This window comes from Clavelina lepadiformis, chromosome 2, assembly GCF_947623445.1.
Source record: "Clavelina lepadiformis chromosome 2, kaClaLepa1.1, whole genome shotgun sequence".
In the NCBI taxonomy this organism is placed as follows: Eukaryota; Metazoa; Chordata; class Ascidiacea; order Aplousobranchia; family Clavelinidae; genus Clavelina; species Clavelina lepadiformis.
The window spans coordinates 17440673-17460592 of NC_135241.1; the positions used below are offsets into that span (position 1 = coordinate 17440673).

At 36.4% G+C, this 19920-nt stretch overlaps 2 protein-coding genes across 2 annotated transcripts; one reads left to right on the forward strand and one right to left on the reverse strand.

Annotated features, from left to right (window-relative positions):
- Positions 1 to 7482: 7482 nt before the first annotated feature.
- On the reverse strand, positions 7483 to 11067 carry LOC143446451 (DNA ligase 3-like). Its single transcript, XM_076946082.1, has one exon. It carries the CDS (start codon positions 11010 to 11012, stop codon positions 8451 to 8453), a length of 2562 nt encoding a protein of 853 aa, XP_076802197.1. The 5' UTR covers positions 11013 to 11067; the 3' UTR covers positions 7483 to 8450.
- Positions 11068 to 15590: 4523 nt separating this feature from the next.
- LOC143446110 (uncharacterized) lies at positions 15591 to 17170 on the forward strand. The gene is made up of 5 exons (XM_076945602.1): positions 15591 to 15787; positions 15941 to 16151; positions 16360 to 16525; positions 16690 to 16806; positions 16933 to 17170. The coding sequence occupies exons 2-5, from the start codon at positions 16005 to 16007 to the stop codon at positions 17016 to 17018; spliced, it is 516 nt and encodes a 171-aa protein (XP_076801717.1). The 5' UTR covers positions 15591 to 15787; positions 15941 to 16004; the 3' UTR covers positions 17019 to 17170.
- The last annotated feature ends 2750 nt before the right edge of the window (positions 17171 to 19920 follow it).

Genomic DNA, 19920 nt, shown 5'->3' on the forward strand with positions numbered 1-19920 from the left:
AAGGGTAACTAACATGTGGACAGAGAGTTAACATTTTGAGTACTATGAAAAAATTGATGCTGATGATGTAACGGACAGATCGTCAGGTCTGCCCTTTGCTTTGTTAAGACAATTTGAAAATTTGTTTCGCAAAAGTTGCTGTGTCATCGGCCCCATATAGGCTAGTTGCCATACTTTTGGAAAATATATGAGCTGGATTACGAACGGATTTTTACATTTTGCCCACGAACCAAGGTTCACTTAATGTTTTGGGTATATTGTTAGTTATTACGCCCGTGTTAACAATGATTGCACGGCAAGTCGAAATTTACATTCATCGCTGCTATGCAAAACTATATTTGAATGTACTGTAGTATTACAAATGTATTACATTTATACAGAAGCTATTAGTTGGTATTGTACTATTTTTGTGTGTGTTTTTTTCATACAATGATTGATATTAGTAGATGAAAGAATAAACAAATTTGTTAATTTGCAGATGGTACCCTACTCTGTTTTCCTCGGTAAAAAGTGTCTTTATTACCGCTCCGTATGGTCCTGTGAAAAGCTATATTCAATATATCGACCTCGTGCTCAACTGCTGCTCATACTGCAAACTGGTTTTAAATATTTTATTGTAAACAAAAATTTAATTTAAACACTAAACGTTTAAAAGAAGTTAGTGTCAACAAGGTTCAATGTCGAAATCACGCTATCGGTCATGTGCTCTGCACTTCGCACTAAACTAGCGGTTGCCAACTGCATGGTGGTCCGCAGAAAAATCGAAAACCAGAAAATAGTATAATAATTATTAGACTAAATTTTTTGCATTGTTACTTTGCACCAGCCTACTTTTCAAGACAAAAAGAGAGATGTGCCGCGCAGAGTTGTAAATCGGGCCGGGTTCGGGCTAAGTTTGAAAAAAAATTCGGGCCAGAATTTATACTCACACTTTGCCACATTTACGTCGTAATTTCAATTTCTTTATACAAACGTGCATGCACGCAGCAGAGTGCTAAAAATCTGCGCAAAGTGCAACCTAGAAAATGATGACAGTCAAAGAATGGCATCAAAAGCTGACTTTGACTCATTCAGTAAATTTAAGTTTGGTGTCTAAAGTTGGCTTCAACCAAATTTTCGGGTTCTGGTTAACAATATAAGACCCGTTTACAACTCTGGTGCCGCGAGAAGTAAGTGTAGTTTTAATAACCCGTATTCTGGGCAATGAAACATTTAAGATGATAACAACAGAGCTAGGCCTGTAATTTTCAAGTGATGTTGGTGTAAAAACAAGTAAAAACTAAAGACAGTGACGCAAGAGGCTCTATACACCTCAAGTATACGCTAGATCGTAGATCGTATTAGGGCATATTATCCATATACAATGAACGTTTTTTTTTCAAGTGTTCACAACAAAATACGACAAAAACCCACCATAAAACAGATCTAAGCCAGGTTTATAAGCTTATAATGTTACGGTATAAGCTATGAAAAATAATAAAACCAAACAATTCCAATACATAGACAACGTCTATATAAACACGTATGACATGAGATTAATGTATTTAATTTGAACTTTTTAAACAAGACCTAAACATGGACAAACCTAACGTATGTAAAAATCTTGCTGAACATGTACGCTGTGGATAAAAATGCACAGTAGGCCTTCATAATAACTATACCCGTTTGAATATATTTCGTTGTACATTTAACAAAGTTGTGGGTTTGCGCGCTTTTCATGAAAATTGGACAAGATAGTCTACGTCTTGGGGTGTAGTTGTACTGAGAATAGACAGTTTTCTGTTTTATGAATAGGCTAAGTGCTTTTTTTTGTATGTGTTTTGCTTGTGTTCTTCAAACACCGTGAAATGACCGTTTTATAGATGTAGTTGAGAGCACAATTTGAAGGGCCACGTCTTCTCTTCTTGGGTTTGGTGGCCATGCTAACCATTACACTACGTAACACAATTTTTGTTTGGCTACTTTTTTTAATGCCCCTTTATGTATTTTTGGGTGCTGAGTTCAAAAATCCAGTTAGTTTTTTCGTACCATCGTTACTTTTTAAGATATTCAAATTTTGATATAGCTGTAAGTACAGCAAATCGTGTTCTACTCTTGCAGTAGATTTTAGCTCCACATCAAGGATCTGTTTGGTTTATTAAACGCAAAAACCAGTTTAAAAACGTTAATAAGGAAGGCTTGAAGATAAATGTAACATAGTTTTGTCAAACAGTAAGAGTCGTTCAAAAATGTACTTTTGAGCGAGTTTTTCTTTTATGACTACTCCTGTCTTGCCTTACTAAAGACCAAATGTAGTTTCCCATCATTACACTATCCCAGCGGCCTTTATATCGTTTTTCCATTGGCTCAATATCCTGATGAAGTCTCTCACCGTGCTCCTCACTGAAATCACGTAGATTTTCTTGAAAAAAATCCAGATGCGGACATAAAAAATGAAGTTTGACAGACATGCGACAACCCATGTTTTGGTAACTTTTGATCAGTTTCTCCCCCAACTCTTTGTAATTTCTGTCCCTTTTATTTCCCAAAAATCCATCAACCACACCTCGAAATGCTTGCCACGCTTCTTTTTCTGTTTCACTCATTTTTTCTTCCAAGCTTTTACACTTTAACATTGTGTTTATCTGAGGACCAACAAATATTCCTCCTTTTCTTTTGGTAAGTGATGGTCTGGGAAACATTGAACGGATTTCTTGAAAAACTTGTCCTTGAAAATCCAAAGCTTTGATAAACTGTTTTACCAGACCTAATTTGATATGAAGTGGAGGCAGTAAAACTATTTCCCGGCTTACAAGAGGTTCCCTAATAACGTTGTACATTCCTGGGTTTAGTTTTTCCCGTGTCGGCCATTAATTTTCTCATAGTGCTCACCGTCAGCTCTACTATTCCACAAGCACAGAAAGCAAGAGTATTTTGTGTAACCACCCTGCAGACCAAGCAAAACTCCCAACATTTTAAAGTCATCACAAACATACCACTTAAACTGAGTGTAATTGATTTTAATGAGCAGTTGCTTGACGTTTTCATAATCTTCTTTCATCTGTAAGGAATAAGCAAGTGGAATTGATGGGTATATGTTGCCATTGTGAAGTAACACTGCTTTAAGACTTTTGGTAGAACTGTCAATGAAACGCCGCCACTGAGTAGGATCATGATCTATTCCAACAGCACAAAACAGGCCTTCCACATCTTTGCAATAGCAAAGGTCTTCAAAAATGTCAAAGTAGACAGAAAACTCCAAGTGCCTATTCCTGTGGGGTAGGCAGTACTCTTACTTAAATTGTTTCACTCTCTACTAGACATTTTGATTTCTATTATTTAAAAGATGAACTGAATCTAAGATTTACACAATACTTAACTGTACAAAATGTAATTATATGGCATACTTCTCTCTGTAAACACTAAACATGACTTTCTAATGAGACTATACTGAATTTAACATAAATAGATAAAATGAAAACTGAGATAAGAAATAAAAGCACATTCGTCTGCATTTCAAACTCCCACTCCCATTCACTTTCTCAAGTAAATAGGACGCCCATTTACAACATGATAGTGCTGACAGACACAGATCATAACCGCATAAAATACCTACAGTTAATGGAAAATCACAAAAAACGGAAATTTTTGTATTTTGAAAACGATCGATGATAGAAAAAAACTGATAGCATTTTTGAAATCAGCGCTTGAAAATCATACAGATACACTTAATAAATGTAGCCAAACAAAAATTTTTTTGAATTTTGTTACGTAGTGTTATCATTCATCTTTATCATTTGATCACATTATTCTTGCACGTTTTAAACCTTTGCACTTTGTTGGTTTTTCTTGTTCATTGTTTGCTGCTGGTGTTATGGTTATTTTACATCGCGAAATAACGATTAGAATTTTATTTTTCTTTCCTCCACTGAAAATGACGAAAAACCATCAATACAGTAGCCTTCAATACAGTAGCCTACAATACAATGTTCTTATTGGAAAAAAAACAGATGATTGGCTATGGCGCTGTTGCAATTTAACTAATCGATAAAGACAAAGAAATTTGTATTTTTTGCACAATGTCTTGTAACTTTTATGTTATTACGTCATCATTCATTTGTCGAAGCGTGACGATAATTGTGCTTTGCTGCAAATAATGGAGCTCCATTTACAAATCGCAGACCTGGGCCAATTAGCCCGCATGGCTCCCCCTCTCGGCTCCGAGCTAGGAGTAGCCTACTCGAATTGCTGCGTGCCACCTCGTAACTTGCGCTGCGAATCATGTGATTACGCAACGACCGAGTAATACAGCACGTGACAGTATTTTGAAAAGTTCGAGGACTGTCGCGAAAAGTAAATCATGTTAAAAGCATAACACTGCTTGGTCCAATCTATTTTCGGCTGGGTTAGGTAGCCTTTGTAATCATATGCCTTGCCCTCGTTTCTCTGTAAACAAAGCTTATGCTAAACAAAGACTGCCGGCAAGTCTTTTGGATTTCGATGAAAAGTTACACAAAGCTACTAACCTAGGTACGATAAAAACCTGACTAAATTAAACTGCTGAGGTTTACTACCAGTACTCTGTATTCTAATTTGCTTTGCAATAAGTAATCAAGGTTGGTGAATAATACCCAGTGAGGGTAATGACGTAAAGGGGTATATCGCACACTATACATAAAATTGTTCGACAAAACTCACTACAAGTCTAAGGAACTTTGTATCAAAATACCTCACGTCGATATATTGTGTTTCAATGATAAATAACTAATCAATGAAGAAATTTAACATATTAGAATGACACTATATCTAATGCTTGTGTTTACTAATGGCCATAGAAACCTACCGTAATGCAACCAGTAGGTATCAGTCAAAGAACGCATCACCTTCGCAATAGCAATGTCTGCAGTCGGGCTTGTGATGATACAACTATTTACCAGTACTTTTTATGAGAAATTCTGGGTGTGAAAAGCGTTCATTACCCGAATGAGACTGATAGACATTGCACAAAATTCACGATCTGTCAAGTGCTACAACGTTGTAACCTGAGTTATCATGCAGAAAAGTATAACTAATTAAAGGCAAATGTAGTGGGGAAAGCGATTGACCTTTAAACGATAAATCATGCCGGGCCTATCTTGCCAACATATGGTGCAACAATTTACAGCTGAACCGGCAACCCTACCCAGGTACATCGCGACGAAGTTTTTCATAACGGAACGCGTAGTCACTGGCGACGGCAAACTGAACACAAAGGAAACAAAACACACCTTTCCCAGTGACTCGGTTACAAAAGCAGTTATTTCGCTGTTCGGTTAGCGCGATTATTGTCATGACGTGGAAGGGCAAAGTCATGATGGTGGCACTCACGCTCACCTCGCTTACTTCAAGTCAATTCAATCAGTGGAAAGAACCTTACCAATACAATTGCCGCAACGGTTTCTTCATGAAACCGGGTGCTGTTTTTATACAGGCCCAAACCCTTTCATAAAACTCCCTTCCAAACCAGTCTCTGGTCTGAATATCCAAGCGACTGCGCAGTCTCCGGAAACGTTGCTAGCTGTGGTTGGGAGGCTCCAGGGGCTACCTGTGGTTGAAATTCAATAGCAAGGGTAACTGTTGGTTACCTTTCATTGATACCTGAAGGTGGCTTTTGGGAAAATCGTCAACTCGGACTATCATAGTTTTTGTAAAAGAATATCCTAAGCATCTGTTTATATAGAAGTAGACCTATTAAGGCTGCTGCTTTTTGTAAACGTGTGTTATTATTAGGCTACTAGACTAGAACTAGTAGATCTACTTTGCCTACTTCAACTGGCTTTAATTTACTGGGCTCAAACAATTGATTGACGTAATGTTACATTGTTAATTATAAGCAATTACTGTTTTTTGACGTTTCCACTATTTTGGCGCGGCCAACAATAAATAATGTTGTTTTTCGATACAGTACTTTATAGACTGCACAGTCAATCAAGCTCCTTTCATTGATGCATCATAACAACGTAAATATAGAACAGCGTGCACTGCATAATTGTGAATTGTAAGGACAACGGTAAAAATATTTAGACTGGCTCGATTTACAAACGTTTGTCTACATTTTACAATATATAATATTTAAAATGTTATAAAGAGATTTCTAGTTGTGATGGATGTAAAACCAAGAGAAAAAGGCAGATCACGTGACTTGCCTATAAAACCAGTTGTTCCTTTGTTCCTTTAGCGCGATTCTGTCATGGCGTGGAAGGGCGAAGTCATGATGGTGACACTCACGCTCACCTCGCTTACTTCAGAAAAGTTCATTCCTTGGCAAGTACCCTACAGATAACACTAAGCCTGACGCTTTCTTCATGAACTCGGGTTCTGTTTTCAAGCAGGCCCACCCACTTTTTTCTCACAACGCCCTTCCACAACCGGTCTCTGGTCTGAATACCCAAGCGACTGCGCAGTCACTGGAAACGGTGCTAGCGGTGGGTAAGAGGTTCCAGAGGCCACCTGAGGTTAAAATCGATAGTAGGGGTGACGTGGGGTCATGTCTCATCGATACCTGCAAGGTGGCCTTTGGATAAATTCGTCTTGAAAGTCAGTTAGGAACATTGCTGTAGTTAGGTTGAAATAGTCTATCAGTTACGGATTGTACATTTATCATAGTGAAATGACCTGAGTAGAAATCATGCACCATTTCACAAATGGTATGATAATGTTTATCCTCGAACGGAGAAAAGTCGTTGCACACCTTAAACCCGGCAATGATTCATCATCGCTCGAGCCTCGGTTACCAAGCTAGCTGTTGTGCAAGTTCTGTTTGTCACACATTTTTTTAATAGTATTGCCCAAATTTAAAATTGTCCGCCAGGTCCGCCGAACAGGAGTAAGTGATATAAATACCTTGCCCAAGGGCATTATAACGGTATGGGTATCGAACATATAACCTGGGCCACATTTATTGCGAGGTCAGCGTTCGAACCACTCGGCTACCAAACTGACATATACAGAAGAATCTGCTTAATATGACCATTTAGGTATGGTCCCAAATTTTGCCATAGAAAGTTCTCTGTTTACTGTATGACCACTGACCATGCTGTCTTCAGATATTTTGACCATATTTCAATCTTTCTCTCTAAATTTTTCATGTCAATTATGCAATATGACAGTGACAATGGTACCATGTGTATTTATTCTTAGTACACCTGCTGACATCAACTTTTACGCTACTGTATAATGTTAATAAAAAATAAAATGAGTTCGATGTTTTTGTCATTTTGTGTTAACTGTATCAATCCTGGTGTGGTTAGACGGTACTGAAAAAACTTCGGTTTTTCTGACCGTTTAGGTCCCAAGGTGGTCATAATAAGCAGAGTCTATCGGTGCTTCTTCACACATAGCGCTGTGGATTTACCATTACCAGTTGAACACTTTAAAAGAGCCCTGAACTGCATCGTAAAGCTTAACAACATTTTATATTACAGAAGAGGAGCTGACCTTTTTATCAAAAGATTTACAATCAAATAATGCCTGAAGTCATTTTAATCTTCATCACATGATAAACACAGGGTACAAATTTCAACAAAAATCTTGACAATATATATTAATTAGTAAACGAGTTGGACTTAAATCTTTCCATGCTGTTGATGAAAACTCTTGCATAGTTGCATTAGAAGTAATACAAGTTCATCACAAAAAAAGAGGCGAATAAAACTCAAAATGTTGTAGATAAAAAATGAAGGCTTGCTTCGGTGTGTCAAATACGAAGGCCACCAATTGGTTTTGCAGTATGAGTTTTATTTAAAAGCTTTAAAGTCCATTTATTGTAACTCTTAGTCATATAACAAAATTTCTCAACTCTAAATCTGGCGGCAAAGTCAGGAAATCTGCCTTTTGACTCATGAATTTGTATGTTCTCAGTTAGCCCAGGAAGATGTGTTCTATGCAAAAAGAGACAGTTTCAATCTTAAATTAAGTTGCCATACAGTGTGTTCTCAAAGCGACCGCAAAGCCAAATTGGTCTTTTGACTGATGTGATGATTCATTCTTTAATGCAAAACCATTACAGAAGACAAGACAAAATCCTTACAGACAACAGAAGAAGATATTAACTAGTAGTTGCACAATGTAAACACAAAAACAAAGCTCTTGTTCATTTATTTTGGCATAAATTAAGCCGTTAAACATTTATGTGTGTACGTGAATGTTGTCTGCCACCTTATGGCCCAAAAGAAACTAGCCTGGATGTCATTTCCTAAAGCTTGAGACCTCTACACCAGCCTATGCCTTATCAATAAAAATGGAAAATTTTCAACACAAAACATTTACAGCAGTTATAAATGATTAGATAAAATAAATTTATGGAAGTAGTCCACACATTATTTCATGTTGTCCATGTTATATGAGTACATGACTGATATTACTTAAAGTGTTCACTGAAAAGAATTGGTTACTGACGACCAATGTTGAGAATAGTCGAGTAATGGCATTAATTAGAGCATGATTTTCTTCCTAATGCATGACCAAACATGGTCTGGAGTCACTAATTTAGCTGAATCGGGAATAGAGTCATTATTTAAAGAGCCACTCTCCACAATGTGTGTAGCGTTAGATAACTCATAATCTTTTGTTACATCTCCATTGTAAGCAACCACATAGCGTCTCATAAGGGCATTGTCCTTCACCTCGTCTGGTATAAAAAGCCTCACCCCAGTGAAAACATTATTCAGAAAGCTTGCCTTTGTGTTTTCAATTGTTTTTCTATTTTGTATTGGTTCTAAAAGGTCTCCAGGAGGTTTGCTTAAGACATTTAATGTAGAGGTTTCGGCTTCTGAATCTTGTTTAATACCAAGTAGTACTGAAACATCTGACTCTTCTTTAGATTTTTCATACAAAACTTGCAACCTTGATAAAGATGTTGCATTTTCCCATGTTTTGTCATTTCTTATCTTTGTAACCCTGGGAAATCGAATAGACAAGCCATCTGCTGTATGTGACTCTGATTTTGTGAATTCCGTGCCAACAATTTCCCACACTGGGGATGTTTTTGGATCATCCACCACAAGATCAGGGACATGAATCTTGTTCACCTTAAGCCATTTTGGCACTTTGTTGTAATCTTTACCAATTTTCACTACTTTCAGTTGTTTGTTGATTTTTTCCAGGGTTTTGTCGTCATGTCCATTTCCAACCTTGGTTACAGTGCACCAACGCTTTTGTTTGTCATCATATACACCCATTAAAAACACAGACATGAGGCCACCTTTATTTCCAGTTCCATAGTATGCACCAAGAACAACGAGATCAGCTGAGTCAGCCATCTGACCTTGCATTAGATAATCTTTCTTCACTTTCAACCAGTGACGTTTTCCAGGTTCATAAACTCCCTCAACATCTTTCAGCACCAAACCCTCCAAACCTTCTTTGATGACTCGAACAATCATCTGCTTCAAATCATCAGGCTTGTTAACAAATTTCATTTCTGAAAGCATTACCCGATTTGGAATCACTGTCATGTGCTGCTCCAATATCTTTCTCCTTTTCCTCATAGAAAGCTTCATGACATTTTCCCCATTAAAGTGTAAAATATCAAATACAAACAAACAAACATTTGCATCTTGGAATTTTGATTTCTTGTGCACACCTAAAGTACCAAAAGGCAGAGGGTTACCAGTCTTGGTATTAATTAGCAACACTTCACTGTCAAGAATCATGTTATCGCCTTGAGGAAATGCTTGTGGGATAAATTTATCAAAATGTGTAATCTTGTGTTGTTGAACTGGCTTTAGACTTCGACTATAGAAATGAAATTCACCTCCTTTCATGTGAAGCTGAACCCTTTCACCATCATACTTAATTTCGGAGTACATTCCATTAGGGCATTTTTTCATTGCTTGTTCAACTGATTTACAAGCTTCAGCTAACATAGGTGCAACAGGTGTCATCAGAGCTGCTCTCACTTCAATAGACTTGCCACCGGCCTTTCTGCTATCCAAAACTCTGTTAATGACGTCATTCAAATCCCTTGATGCTTTGAAGGCTTCATGGGCATTAGGAGCGAGGGCATCTAAAATGTGTTTTGGTCCAGCTGTTATTTTGAGGTCTGACTTTATAAATCTTATGATGGTTTTCAAATCATTTGCAGTGCAACGCTTTGTTATCTTTTCCAGAAGCTCTCTCTGATTGTCTTCTCTGGTAAGCAAGGAAAGTTTATCAAGAAACTGGTCCACATCATGCACCGTAAGTGAACTCTTTTTAGTAGGTGGACATTGATCACTCGACTCAAAAAATTTAAAAATTGTTTCAGACACATCACCTTGCTCTAAATCAGTGACCATTTCATCCACATCATGCTGAAAAATCTGACTAAAAAGTTTAACCAATTGTTTGCTTTGCAGATTGTAAGTTCGCTTAACTGCACCTGGCATTAGTAACTTCAGTATGACATAAATATCTCCGGTAAAACCATTGCCTGTTGATCCACTTTTTAGAAAATTTTTAACAATGTTTGTTTTCTCATTGTAGCTTGCTTCATCAGCAATCATAGCACACAAACGTCTAAACTCACGGAACTGATTGTCCTTACTATTTTTGTTGATTGATTGATTGACAGGTGCAGAAGACGATACAATTGCAGATGTACTGGGTGAAGAAATAGGTGTTGTTTTTGACTTGACTGGCGGTGTATCAACACCAACATCTGGTAATTTTCTTTTTTTAGGGGTAGCTTTCTTCACAGTCTTTTTCAACTTTTGTGAACAACACAACTCAGATATTCTTTTCTTTATATCTTCTTTATCATCATCATTCATGTCTGCAAATCCATCTAGGTCACTAACATCTTCAACCTTTTTTGTTGTAGCTCGAGCTCGAGAAAAAACTTCAAACATACAGGCAATGTGATGGTATTGTTTCATTTCAGTCTCCCCATCATCAAAGAAATTAGGCACAACTTTAGCAATTCTTGGATTTCCTTTTTCTATTGGCTGCTTGCACTTTTTACAGTTGGATTTTCTTTTACCGTAATCACAAGAAAATTTTGTGGTATCAGCCATGTTGCAAGCGGCAGTATCAATAATTACAGACTAATGTGCTTACAAAGTGCACAACCTGTGGCATAAATAAATTATACAGTACAAATAAATAAACATTTACAATGAATAAAATTACCATATACCTTGACTGACATTCAAATCAACGTATAATGTCTAGCTTAATTCACATTGGAAAGTTAGCTGTTTTTCTAATGCTAGTCAATAGTTTGCATGAAATTCCTCTTACAACAAAAACTACGATTACCGGTTGTAATATGAGAGAGTTTTGGTAGTAGAATGTGAAAAAATCTTAACAAAATCAATGTCACGTATTAAACTGCACCGTCCTAGGACTATCGTGATTATCGTGCATTTTTTCTTTAAAAAGGCAGTCAAGTCAAGCCTTTCAAAAACAAGACTCAAGTCATTACAACTCTGGTAACTAGTCTATTTACAGTTACCAAATGTTGGCAATAGTGTAAGCTAGTCATGGTGATTGCAACTCCATAGACGTCTTATAAGCAGTAGTATTACTTATGTTCTTCGTTATTCGTAATATTGAGAAACTGTGCAGCACCTATAATAAAAACCTTTTTCTTGTGAGCTATTTCTGTTGTAATATTAAAACCTTTCGGCTGACAAAAGGTTAGAGTATTCTAACCGCACACAACAATAGAGTCAGATAAATTGAACAGGTAAATTAAGTACAGAAAGGGTAGGTAGATAGGCCTTCATAGGTCAAAAGTTGTTCTTCAGACGCAAATTTTGGGGTGATAGCATGCAGTCAATTCTTTGTTATGAATTGGCCTTGAAACAACCAGCTTTTGTTTGTTTATTAAAATTTGTATTGAAGGTAAAAATTTTTGGAGTGTACAATAATAAATTTCCTGCGTGCATCAGGTGCCACATTTGCCAGTATAGGTCCTAAGCCCCACAAATATATAGAATACGGTACACTATTTCAAATTTACATTAAAAATACCCTACATTACATTATTGGTTACAAACCATGCTATGAAAATCGTAGCCTAATTTTCATGCCTACTGTGTCTAGGTGACAAACTGGTAGGCATTTTAGATGGACAGATTGAGTTGCCAATTTTTCTGCATGAAGAACGCGTTCTCCGGGCCTAATACTACAGTGAAATAGCCTATATGCTATAGAGGCCTATACACCCTTGTTTTTGACAGACTGGCAGCTAACACTAAAGCTAAGTAACTGACTTGTTACACAGTAACTCCAATAATTCCTTGGTAAAATGCGGGTTTTGAATAGTTGCAAGTTTCTTTACGCATTACACCTAGATGCCCTATACCAAAACCTTGCCCATCAACAGAAATCATGTTTAAACTTCAAAGATGGGTTATCAGACAAGTGAATCCCCTTTCATGATCATAGCTTGAAACGTACTTCATTTCTTGCACAACTTGAAAACGGTTCTATTTGTGCATTTTGTTTGTAAAATTGATTTACATGGCAGAAATAAATTATGCGAACAATGATGCATAACGTATGATGCAAAAATACGATAGTTACACGTGATGCAATCGTATACCTACTAGGGATGGGCCGATACGAACCCAAACCCGAATAGATTCGCCGAACATCGCCTTTATCAAAGATTCGGGCGAACACGAATACCAACAATGGCGAACCCGAATACAATATTACTAGGGCAACCAAAAGTCAATATGGTCAATTTTTTTTTACCTGCTCAGAATGCTATGAAACAAGCACAAAACAAATTTCAGCTTTGTACGACGTGTGGTATAGAAGTTATTAGGTCAGATAAAGTCAAAATGTTACGTTAGGTCAAAATACGGTCAAATTGTTTCGTTAGGTCTTCTTTTTAGGTCAAAATCTATTAAACTTGTAATTTTGTAACCATTTTGTAATATTATTCTTCCGTTTTTCTCTTTTCTTGTACCGCAAACAATTCCCAGATAGCACGTAGTTGTCGGTCCGACAACTACAACGAGCTATTCTCGCTATAGCGATTGTAGCTCCTCTGCCGCTAATGGGTAGCAAGCTAGACACTGTGTTTTTACGCTGTCCAAAAGATCTTTGTCGGGCCGACGGCGGTTCATTAGTGATGTTAGATGATGCCGTAAAACCGTTTAGAACAAAATAATGATTAAACATACATAAGTTAGTTTTATTTAATATTTTTAAAATATAAATGTTATTATTTAATGAGGTTCGTAACAGTCGGAAAGGTTTTATCACTAAATGTTAGTAACAATTATAATAATTATAGTAATTCCTATAGTAATAACACCCCTGGCTTTTTTATTCAGATATTTTGAATATAATACGTATTATACTTCTTTGTTTATTCTGAGTTTTTGTTTAACAATTAAATAAACATTTATTTCTAAGTTATCAAATCGATATCATTTTAATGTTTTTTTCTGCTTTGAGGCTATCTATTAATCGTCGTCAGCCAGTTTGATCGTCGCCGTCTAGTTTGAACAATGAGATAGGATATAGTTGGTTATAATTAACAGTTTTTACATAGGCCTACGATACAATACGATACAATAGGCCTAGTTTGGATTGAGGATGTAACATTTAAAAGATATGAAGGCAGGCAAAAATTGTTTTCTGGTGGATTTTAAACCATAGTTCGGTTTATTATATAGTATTGCTGCTGATAAGTGGTTAGAGATTTGATACAAATCCAAATGTTATATGTACCAATTGCAGTTGGATTAGATCTTATCATGAAACATACACATGCACGAGACTCGTTGATTGGTTAATGTGCATCTCTGTCTGCACGCTAGGCTACGTAAAGAGTTTGGTATAGGCTAATGGCCTTAGTCACGTAGCTTAGTACGTGTGTTTTTCGACTAGGCCTACTGCTGCGTCATTTTCTTAAGGCAGGTTGTTTTCCGTTTCAGGATTATAAATCAATATGTTAATGATAATTCAGACCAACGTACTTATATGGTAAACAGTAATGTAGAATCTCGGAATGGTCATTTAATTCAAAGTCAAAATGAGGGTTGGAGTAACTATGATGACAGTAATTCTGAAAGTGATGGGCCTAGTGATGATGAGAATGATTTTGTTACTACTCTGAAACACTGGGTAATTGAAAGTCAGACACCTTTGTCTCATACAAACTCTTTACTGACTCTTTTAAGACCTCATTATCCTTACTTGCCAAAAGACAGTCGTACACTTCTTCACACTCGTCGCACGTATGACATTAATGAAATTGCTGGTGGACATTATCACCACTTCGGCATAGCCGAAGGGATCAAATCTAGGCTACGGATACACCAGAACCTGTGTCTGTGCGATCAGATTGTGCTTCAGATCAACATCGATGGTTTACCGATGGTTTACCGTTTATCGATGGTTTTCGATATTTAAAAGCAGTACTGAATCATTTTGGCCTATATTAGGTCTTACAACTCAAGAGAAAAATGCTGAACCTTTTGTTATTGGTCTTTGGGTGGGGACTTCTAAACCCAAAGATGCTAATGCTTTTCTTGAAAAATTTGTTGAAGAAATGCACGAAATTGATGATGTTGGTGTGATCTATGATAATGGAAAAGTGTATGAAATAAAATTGTCAAATGTGATTTGTGACACTCCAGCACGGGCTTTTGTAAAGAAGACAAAGGGACACACGGAATATTATGGTTGTGACTACTGTGACTAGTTATATTTAAATTTGTTGTAAAGCAAAGCCTACTTGCTTTGTTTCAATGGATCAATCGCCTGTGTTAAATTAAACATGTTTTTTAATTATTCCCAGATAATTATAAGAGTGCTAGAAAAAAGTGTGAAAAAGCAGTAAATGCAACTCATATCTGCTCAGAAGATTTAGACACTACCGACGTTGAAAGTAAAAGGAAGTAAGTCAGATAAAAAACCAATTATGCGGTTGGACACTTAGCAATTTAAGCAATGAAGATAGGTTTTCTGTGAGTAGCATTTGACAACTAAAAATATGTGACTAAATAAATTACATAATTTATTTGTAATGAAGTATACAGTTTTCAAACTCGCACATTTTTCAAATATTTTGTTGAAACAAAAACATATACATATTTTTTATCAGAATTCGACCTCCATCTCGACTTGAAGATTCAAATTATGACAATGATGCCAGGTAAAGTAAACAGAATTGACCTTGGATGATGAAATAAACAAAGTGCAAATGCTTGATAAATTACCTGATTAATTATTATTATACATGTTATGACTGTCTAAAATAGTGATTTGCACATTAGTGAACATATTTACTGTAGTAACCACTGGGAATCAGACCAATCCAAACCCAAAAGGAAAAAATTGTTTTTACAACATTCAACACCACCACCTGTTGTTCCAGAAATGCCTAACACCCAGGAAAGAAGGTATACATTATTCTCGATATTGCTGTTATTATAAATAATATGTAATTTTTAAATAAGCTATGGGCTACAAATAAAAGTTACCAATCTTTACATTAATGTTCAAGGTAAAAAAATGAAAGTATTTTATCTTCAAGTAGAAGTGATAAGCTATGCTACCAATTTCTTTGTTTTGGTAGTGCAAATACTTCTTTTACGACACCCATTTTAGTTGCAAGGTAAACAAATTTGACATGCAATATTTCCAGTACTGTACTAACTGCAATCTTTATTTGTCGTGCCCGTATCAGACCATTATAATATGCGTATTTCACTAAATTTCGCATTTAATACTAACAATACACACTTCATGTTTTTTGCAGTTTTGTGACTTCTCAAGAAACTGATGTACAGGCAAGTGCGTCACATCAATTGCCCACAGAACGGTAAGTTTAAGTTGTACAGAACTAAATAAATTTTCCCGGAATAATTGCATGTAAAAAGGAGTAAAGTAAAAGTGGTTTTGTAAAACTCTTTGGTGGGCTACCAATTATCATGTGTCACAAGCCCTTGGTGATGTTGCGCAAATATTTGAACAGTGAGAGACCATCTACTATTCTCTTACTTGAAAGAATTTGGGGACAAGTAAAACAAAACAGTGTAATGCTCCAGTCTCTTCATCGCCAATTTGTGGAAGGGCAGATACCGTCCACTTCTTCGGTGGAACACTTCAACTTGCCGATAGATTCATTTGAGGATTTTGATAGGGTGGAATCACTGCTAGCAGAGAAATCACAAGCGCGTGTTTTTGTAAGTGCAACATGTAGGTTAATATGCAAGTTACTGATAATTAAATAATACTATGAATATTGAGTATTTCATCTCTTTTATCTAATTGCTATGGGGGACTACGTTGACATTTTTTTCAACTTTGATAATGCTTCCATGTAAAAGCATGACATGTAACCAGTAACATAATGCCGCCAAACAAATGATTCTTATCAGGATTTTTTTTTAGATTTCCTATCTAGAAACAATAGGTGGCATAACAGCAAAAGATGTTATCAGCATGATGTTGAGCAAATTGTTGACCTGTGAACTGGCAACCAATTGTAATTGGATGGGAAAGGGTCATACTCATAAAACCGGAATGCATTCATCACAACTCGCAAAAGCTGTTATAGGTGAATAAGTCGAAATTGAGTGTTAATGGTTTTCCTTAGTCATGTTTTGATTTTTTAGGTTGCTTACCGCTTCTTAATTGTTTTAAGACGTATTGTGAGTTATTTACTATTATCTGTCGATGATGTTTACTCCAGTATTTTGTTTTTATGTCATTATACTTTAGATGCTGCCAAGAAATCGGGTATTAAGGAAGCAGAGAGTATCTGCGAGATCAAGAAATGGTTAAAAAATGCTAGTGATAAGGAAGGGGGACGGCTAAAAAGAATGAAGAACAAATTGGGTAAGCTGTGTGGCATGCGTGTGTGATGTTCATATCATGTATTGCAGAACGTTTTACTTTGCATTTTTAATTTTGTAGATAGTAAACAAACATTATGCAATATATTTCATTACAAAAATGTTTTAGATAAAGAGCGGAAAGATGAAGCCACGCGCAGACAATTGTATTTCATGAATTTCGACTCATCTTCTACAAGTGATGATAGCGGATGATGATAGTGATTATAATAAAATATTGTGTTTGCTGGTAAGGGAACTTTCAAATTTGAAAAAATAAACTTTTTGCTGAACTGCATAAAAACCCTGTGTGTTAGTGATTGTTGGTAGGCCCAAAGTCGGCTCGTAGGAGATTGTAGCTAACTCGCCGACCGAGGTCCGACAAAGATTTTGTTGCTCCCTACCCGACCTAGGCCCGCTGGACAAAACGAAGTTGGCCCTTCAGCGAATATCGTTTGTGGGCCGCCAAAAGCAAGCTAGCGGCTCGACGTCGGCCCTCGAGCGACGTGCTATCTGGGTTCCAGTCCCGCAAATTTTCCTTAGAACCCAAGCCACAAAGAGAGGGAAGGCTTTTCAGCGCGTTTGGTGACGTCACGATGTGACGTCATTGCATTTGAAACTGCAAGTTGTCAATCTTAATACGCAGAAACGAAAAAAAAGTCAACACTAGAAAAGCATTTTGTCATTTTTAAATGCAGCTTTAGATTAGAAAGTTGCTGTAGACAGTGTAGAGACTATCAGTATAGCGTTTTTCAAAATGAGGTCAAAATTTAAACTTTTTAGGTCAAAATAAGGTCAAAATGTAAACTTTTTAGGTCAAAATAAGGTCAAAATGTAAACTTTTTAGGTCAAAATGAGGTCAAAATTTGCAAATTTTAAGGTCAAAATTTAAAATTTTTAGGTCAAAAAACTGGTTGCCCTAAATATTACTTATAAATTTACTGACTTTTGTTAAAAATGATGATCTAGTTTCCCGACAAAGCTAAACTAGAGTCAGCAGTACTTACAATGAAGGTCGTTTTCCTAACGATTTTGCTTTTTCAATCGTTTTTTAAACTCTCTTTTTCGAAAGAAAGCGATTTGTTCATCGATTACATCATGTTACAAGCAAGACTTGACAACTTTTGGAGGAAATTTTATTGTTTGGTTCTAATACGAATAGATTCGGGATTCGTTCGTGTCGACCTTCATGATATTCGAGTTCGCACGAACCCGAATAATCTTCCTCGCGGCACATCCCTAATACCTACCAATTAACCACACTGGCATTCTCTTCCTAAGCGATTTCGCGTAATTTGATTTTGTGACTGATAGGAATTGTTATACAAAAATGTGCGAATAGCAGCTGGCCTATCAAAGTGTGAATGTAGGACACTCTTTGAAGTTGAAATCATTGATTAGGCCTGATTGAATGGTTGTTTTTGTCAATAGTTTGTGCATAGGTAAAACATTAACACATATTAGCATTGCTAATGTAATGTCTATGGTTTGTGCAAACTGACCAATCTAGGCCATACGTGTCAAACTCCTAAAATACAATAAAACTTGGCCCGCAATGCTATTTTATACATTGAACTATTTCCGGCCCGCGAGATCATTGTACAGTATAACTTACTTTTTTCAAGCAAGAAACAAGATTATAACAAATCGCACAATACAGCAGCACAACAGTTGCCCCATCATACGATAGAATAAATCGATTTTTTCTAACGCTTGTAATCTGGGCTGCTTTTCTCTTTATTGTTTGTTAATTCTTTAATGCTTTTGCAAGGAGATGAATGAAACATAATGATGTAAGAGAAGAATAATCAAAAATAGCTCAGTCAAAAATCGTCAAAAACATCAAAAATTTGGTGTTGTTTCGCTGCTTGTTCTAATTCATGTACTCATGTCACGAAACGTTCAATCAAGTTTTATCCTTACGGCCCACGGCGTTAAATAAGTTTTGAGTTTTGGCCCCTGGTGCGATTGAGTTTGACACCCCTGATCTAGACAGTGCACATTTCTAAATCAATAACTTTTGGAGTGCAAAGCATACGCAGATCCGGTTATTTATACCAAACTTTCACTTCCGGATTTGCATTTTTTGTACTGTCCAAAAAAATCTGAACTGCGCTACACTTCATTACAAAAACTTTTATAATATATCAGTCATCCAGGTGATAACCGTAACCCAATAACGAAGGATCGAAAACAGTAAAAAGATAGAAAATGCCAGGAAAAAAGCGAACTCATACGACGGACCGATGTTACTTACGTACTTGCACAGTTGTGAGATGGATAAGATTAAAAAAACACACCATTCGCTTGTATACAGAGCATTGCACAAATTCATGAAATCGGTAAGGAAGCCTTCCACTAGACTAGGCCAACTACGGTAACGGGAATGGCATAAAAATGTTGCTCAACAAACAAGTATGGTATGATATCACAAACTTTATTTTCAGACTACAAAACTGAAACTCGACAATGATTTCATCGCTCGAGCTTCGGCCAACAATCTTGTGTTCGTGCAAGTTCTGTCCTGGGTTAGGATAATTATAATCGTAACACTGGTCAACAAAAAATTTATTGCAAATCTACTAAAACTTATTCATAGGTAATTTTGGGGTGCTGAATCCAAATCTGACCTTAGTTTTCATCTGCAAGCTGTAGATTTTTTGCAAATCAAAATTTTTTATTTTTTGGAAAAACCCGAATTTTTCGCAAAGGGACATAACCTGTCAAATGAATTTATTGCTGAAAGTCCAAAAACCAGACTGAAGGCAAGTTAGGCAACAACATCTGCCAAAATATTTTTGTTTTATTACGAAAAGTTGTATCTACAGACAGATATGCACCAAGCTTTGGGGAAAAAATGTAAAGAAAGGAGATTTTTTGCAAGTAAAATACTACTTGCATGCGAAAATCAAGTTGTCCAAGTAAATGCCAAAGAAAAGTATGATGGCAGTCCATTAACTTGATGAAAGGACGCAAAAGTCAATTGTATTTTACGTTCTAACACGATGTGGACAAAAATTTGCGTTTGTAGATTTTTTGAGGACAGTAACGTTTGATGCTTCAACAGTAGCCTAATCGGCCTTCATATGTCGGTCCCATCGACCTTGGTAGCGTTCTT

Bases quoted from the DNA above. Each gene is read 5' to 3' on its own strand.
- LOC143446451 (XM_076946082.1), bottom strand. From the start codon at position 11,012: ATGGCTGATACCACAAAATTTTCTTGTGATTACGGTAAAAGAAAATCC.
- LOC143446110 (XM_076945602.1), top strand. From the start codon at position 16,005: ATGCTCCAGTCTCTTCATCGCCAATTTGTGGAAGGGCAGATACCGTCC. The intron at 16,152-16,359 runs GTAAGTGCAACA...ATTTTTTTTTAG, and splicing joins AATCACAAGCGCGTGTTTTT to ATTTCCTATCTAGAAACAAT. The intron at 16,526-16,689 runs GTGAATAAGTCG...ATTATACTTTAG, and splicing joins ACTCGCAAAAGCTGTTATAG to ATGCTGCCAAGAAATCGGGT.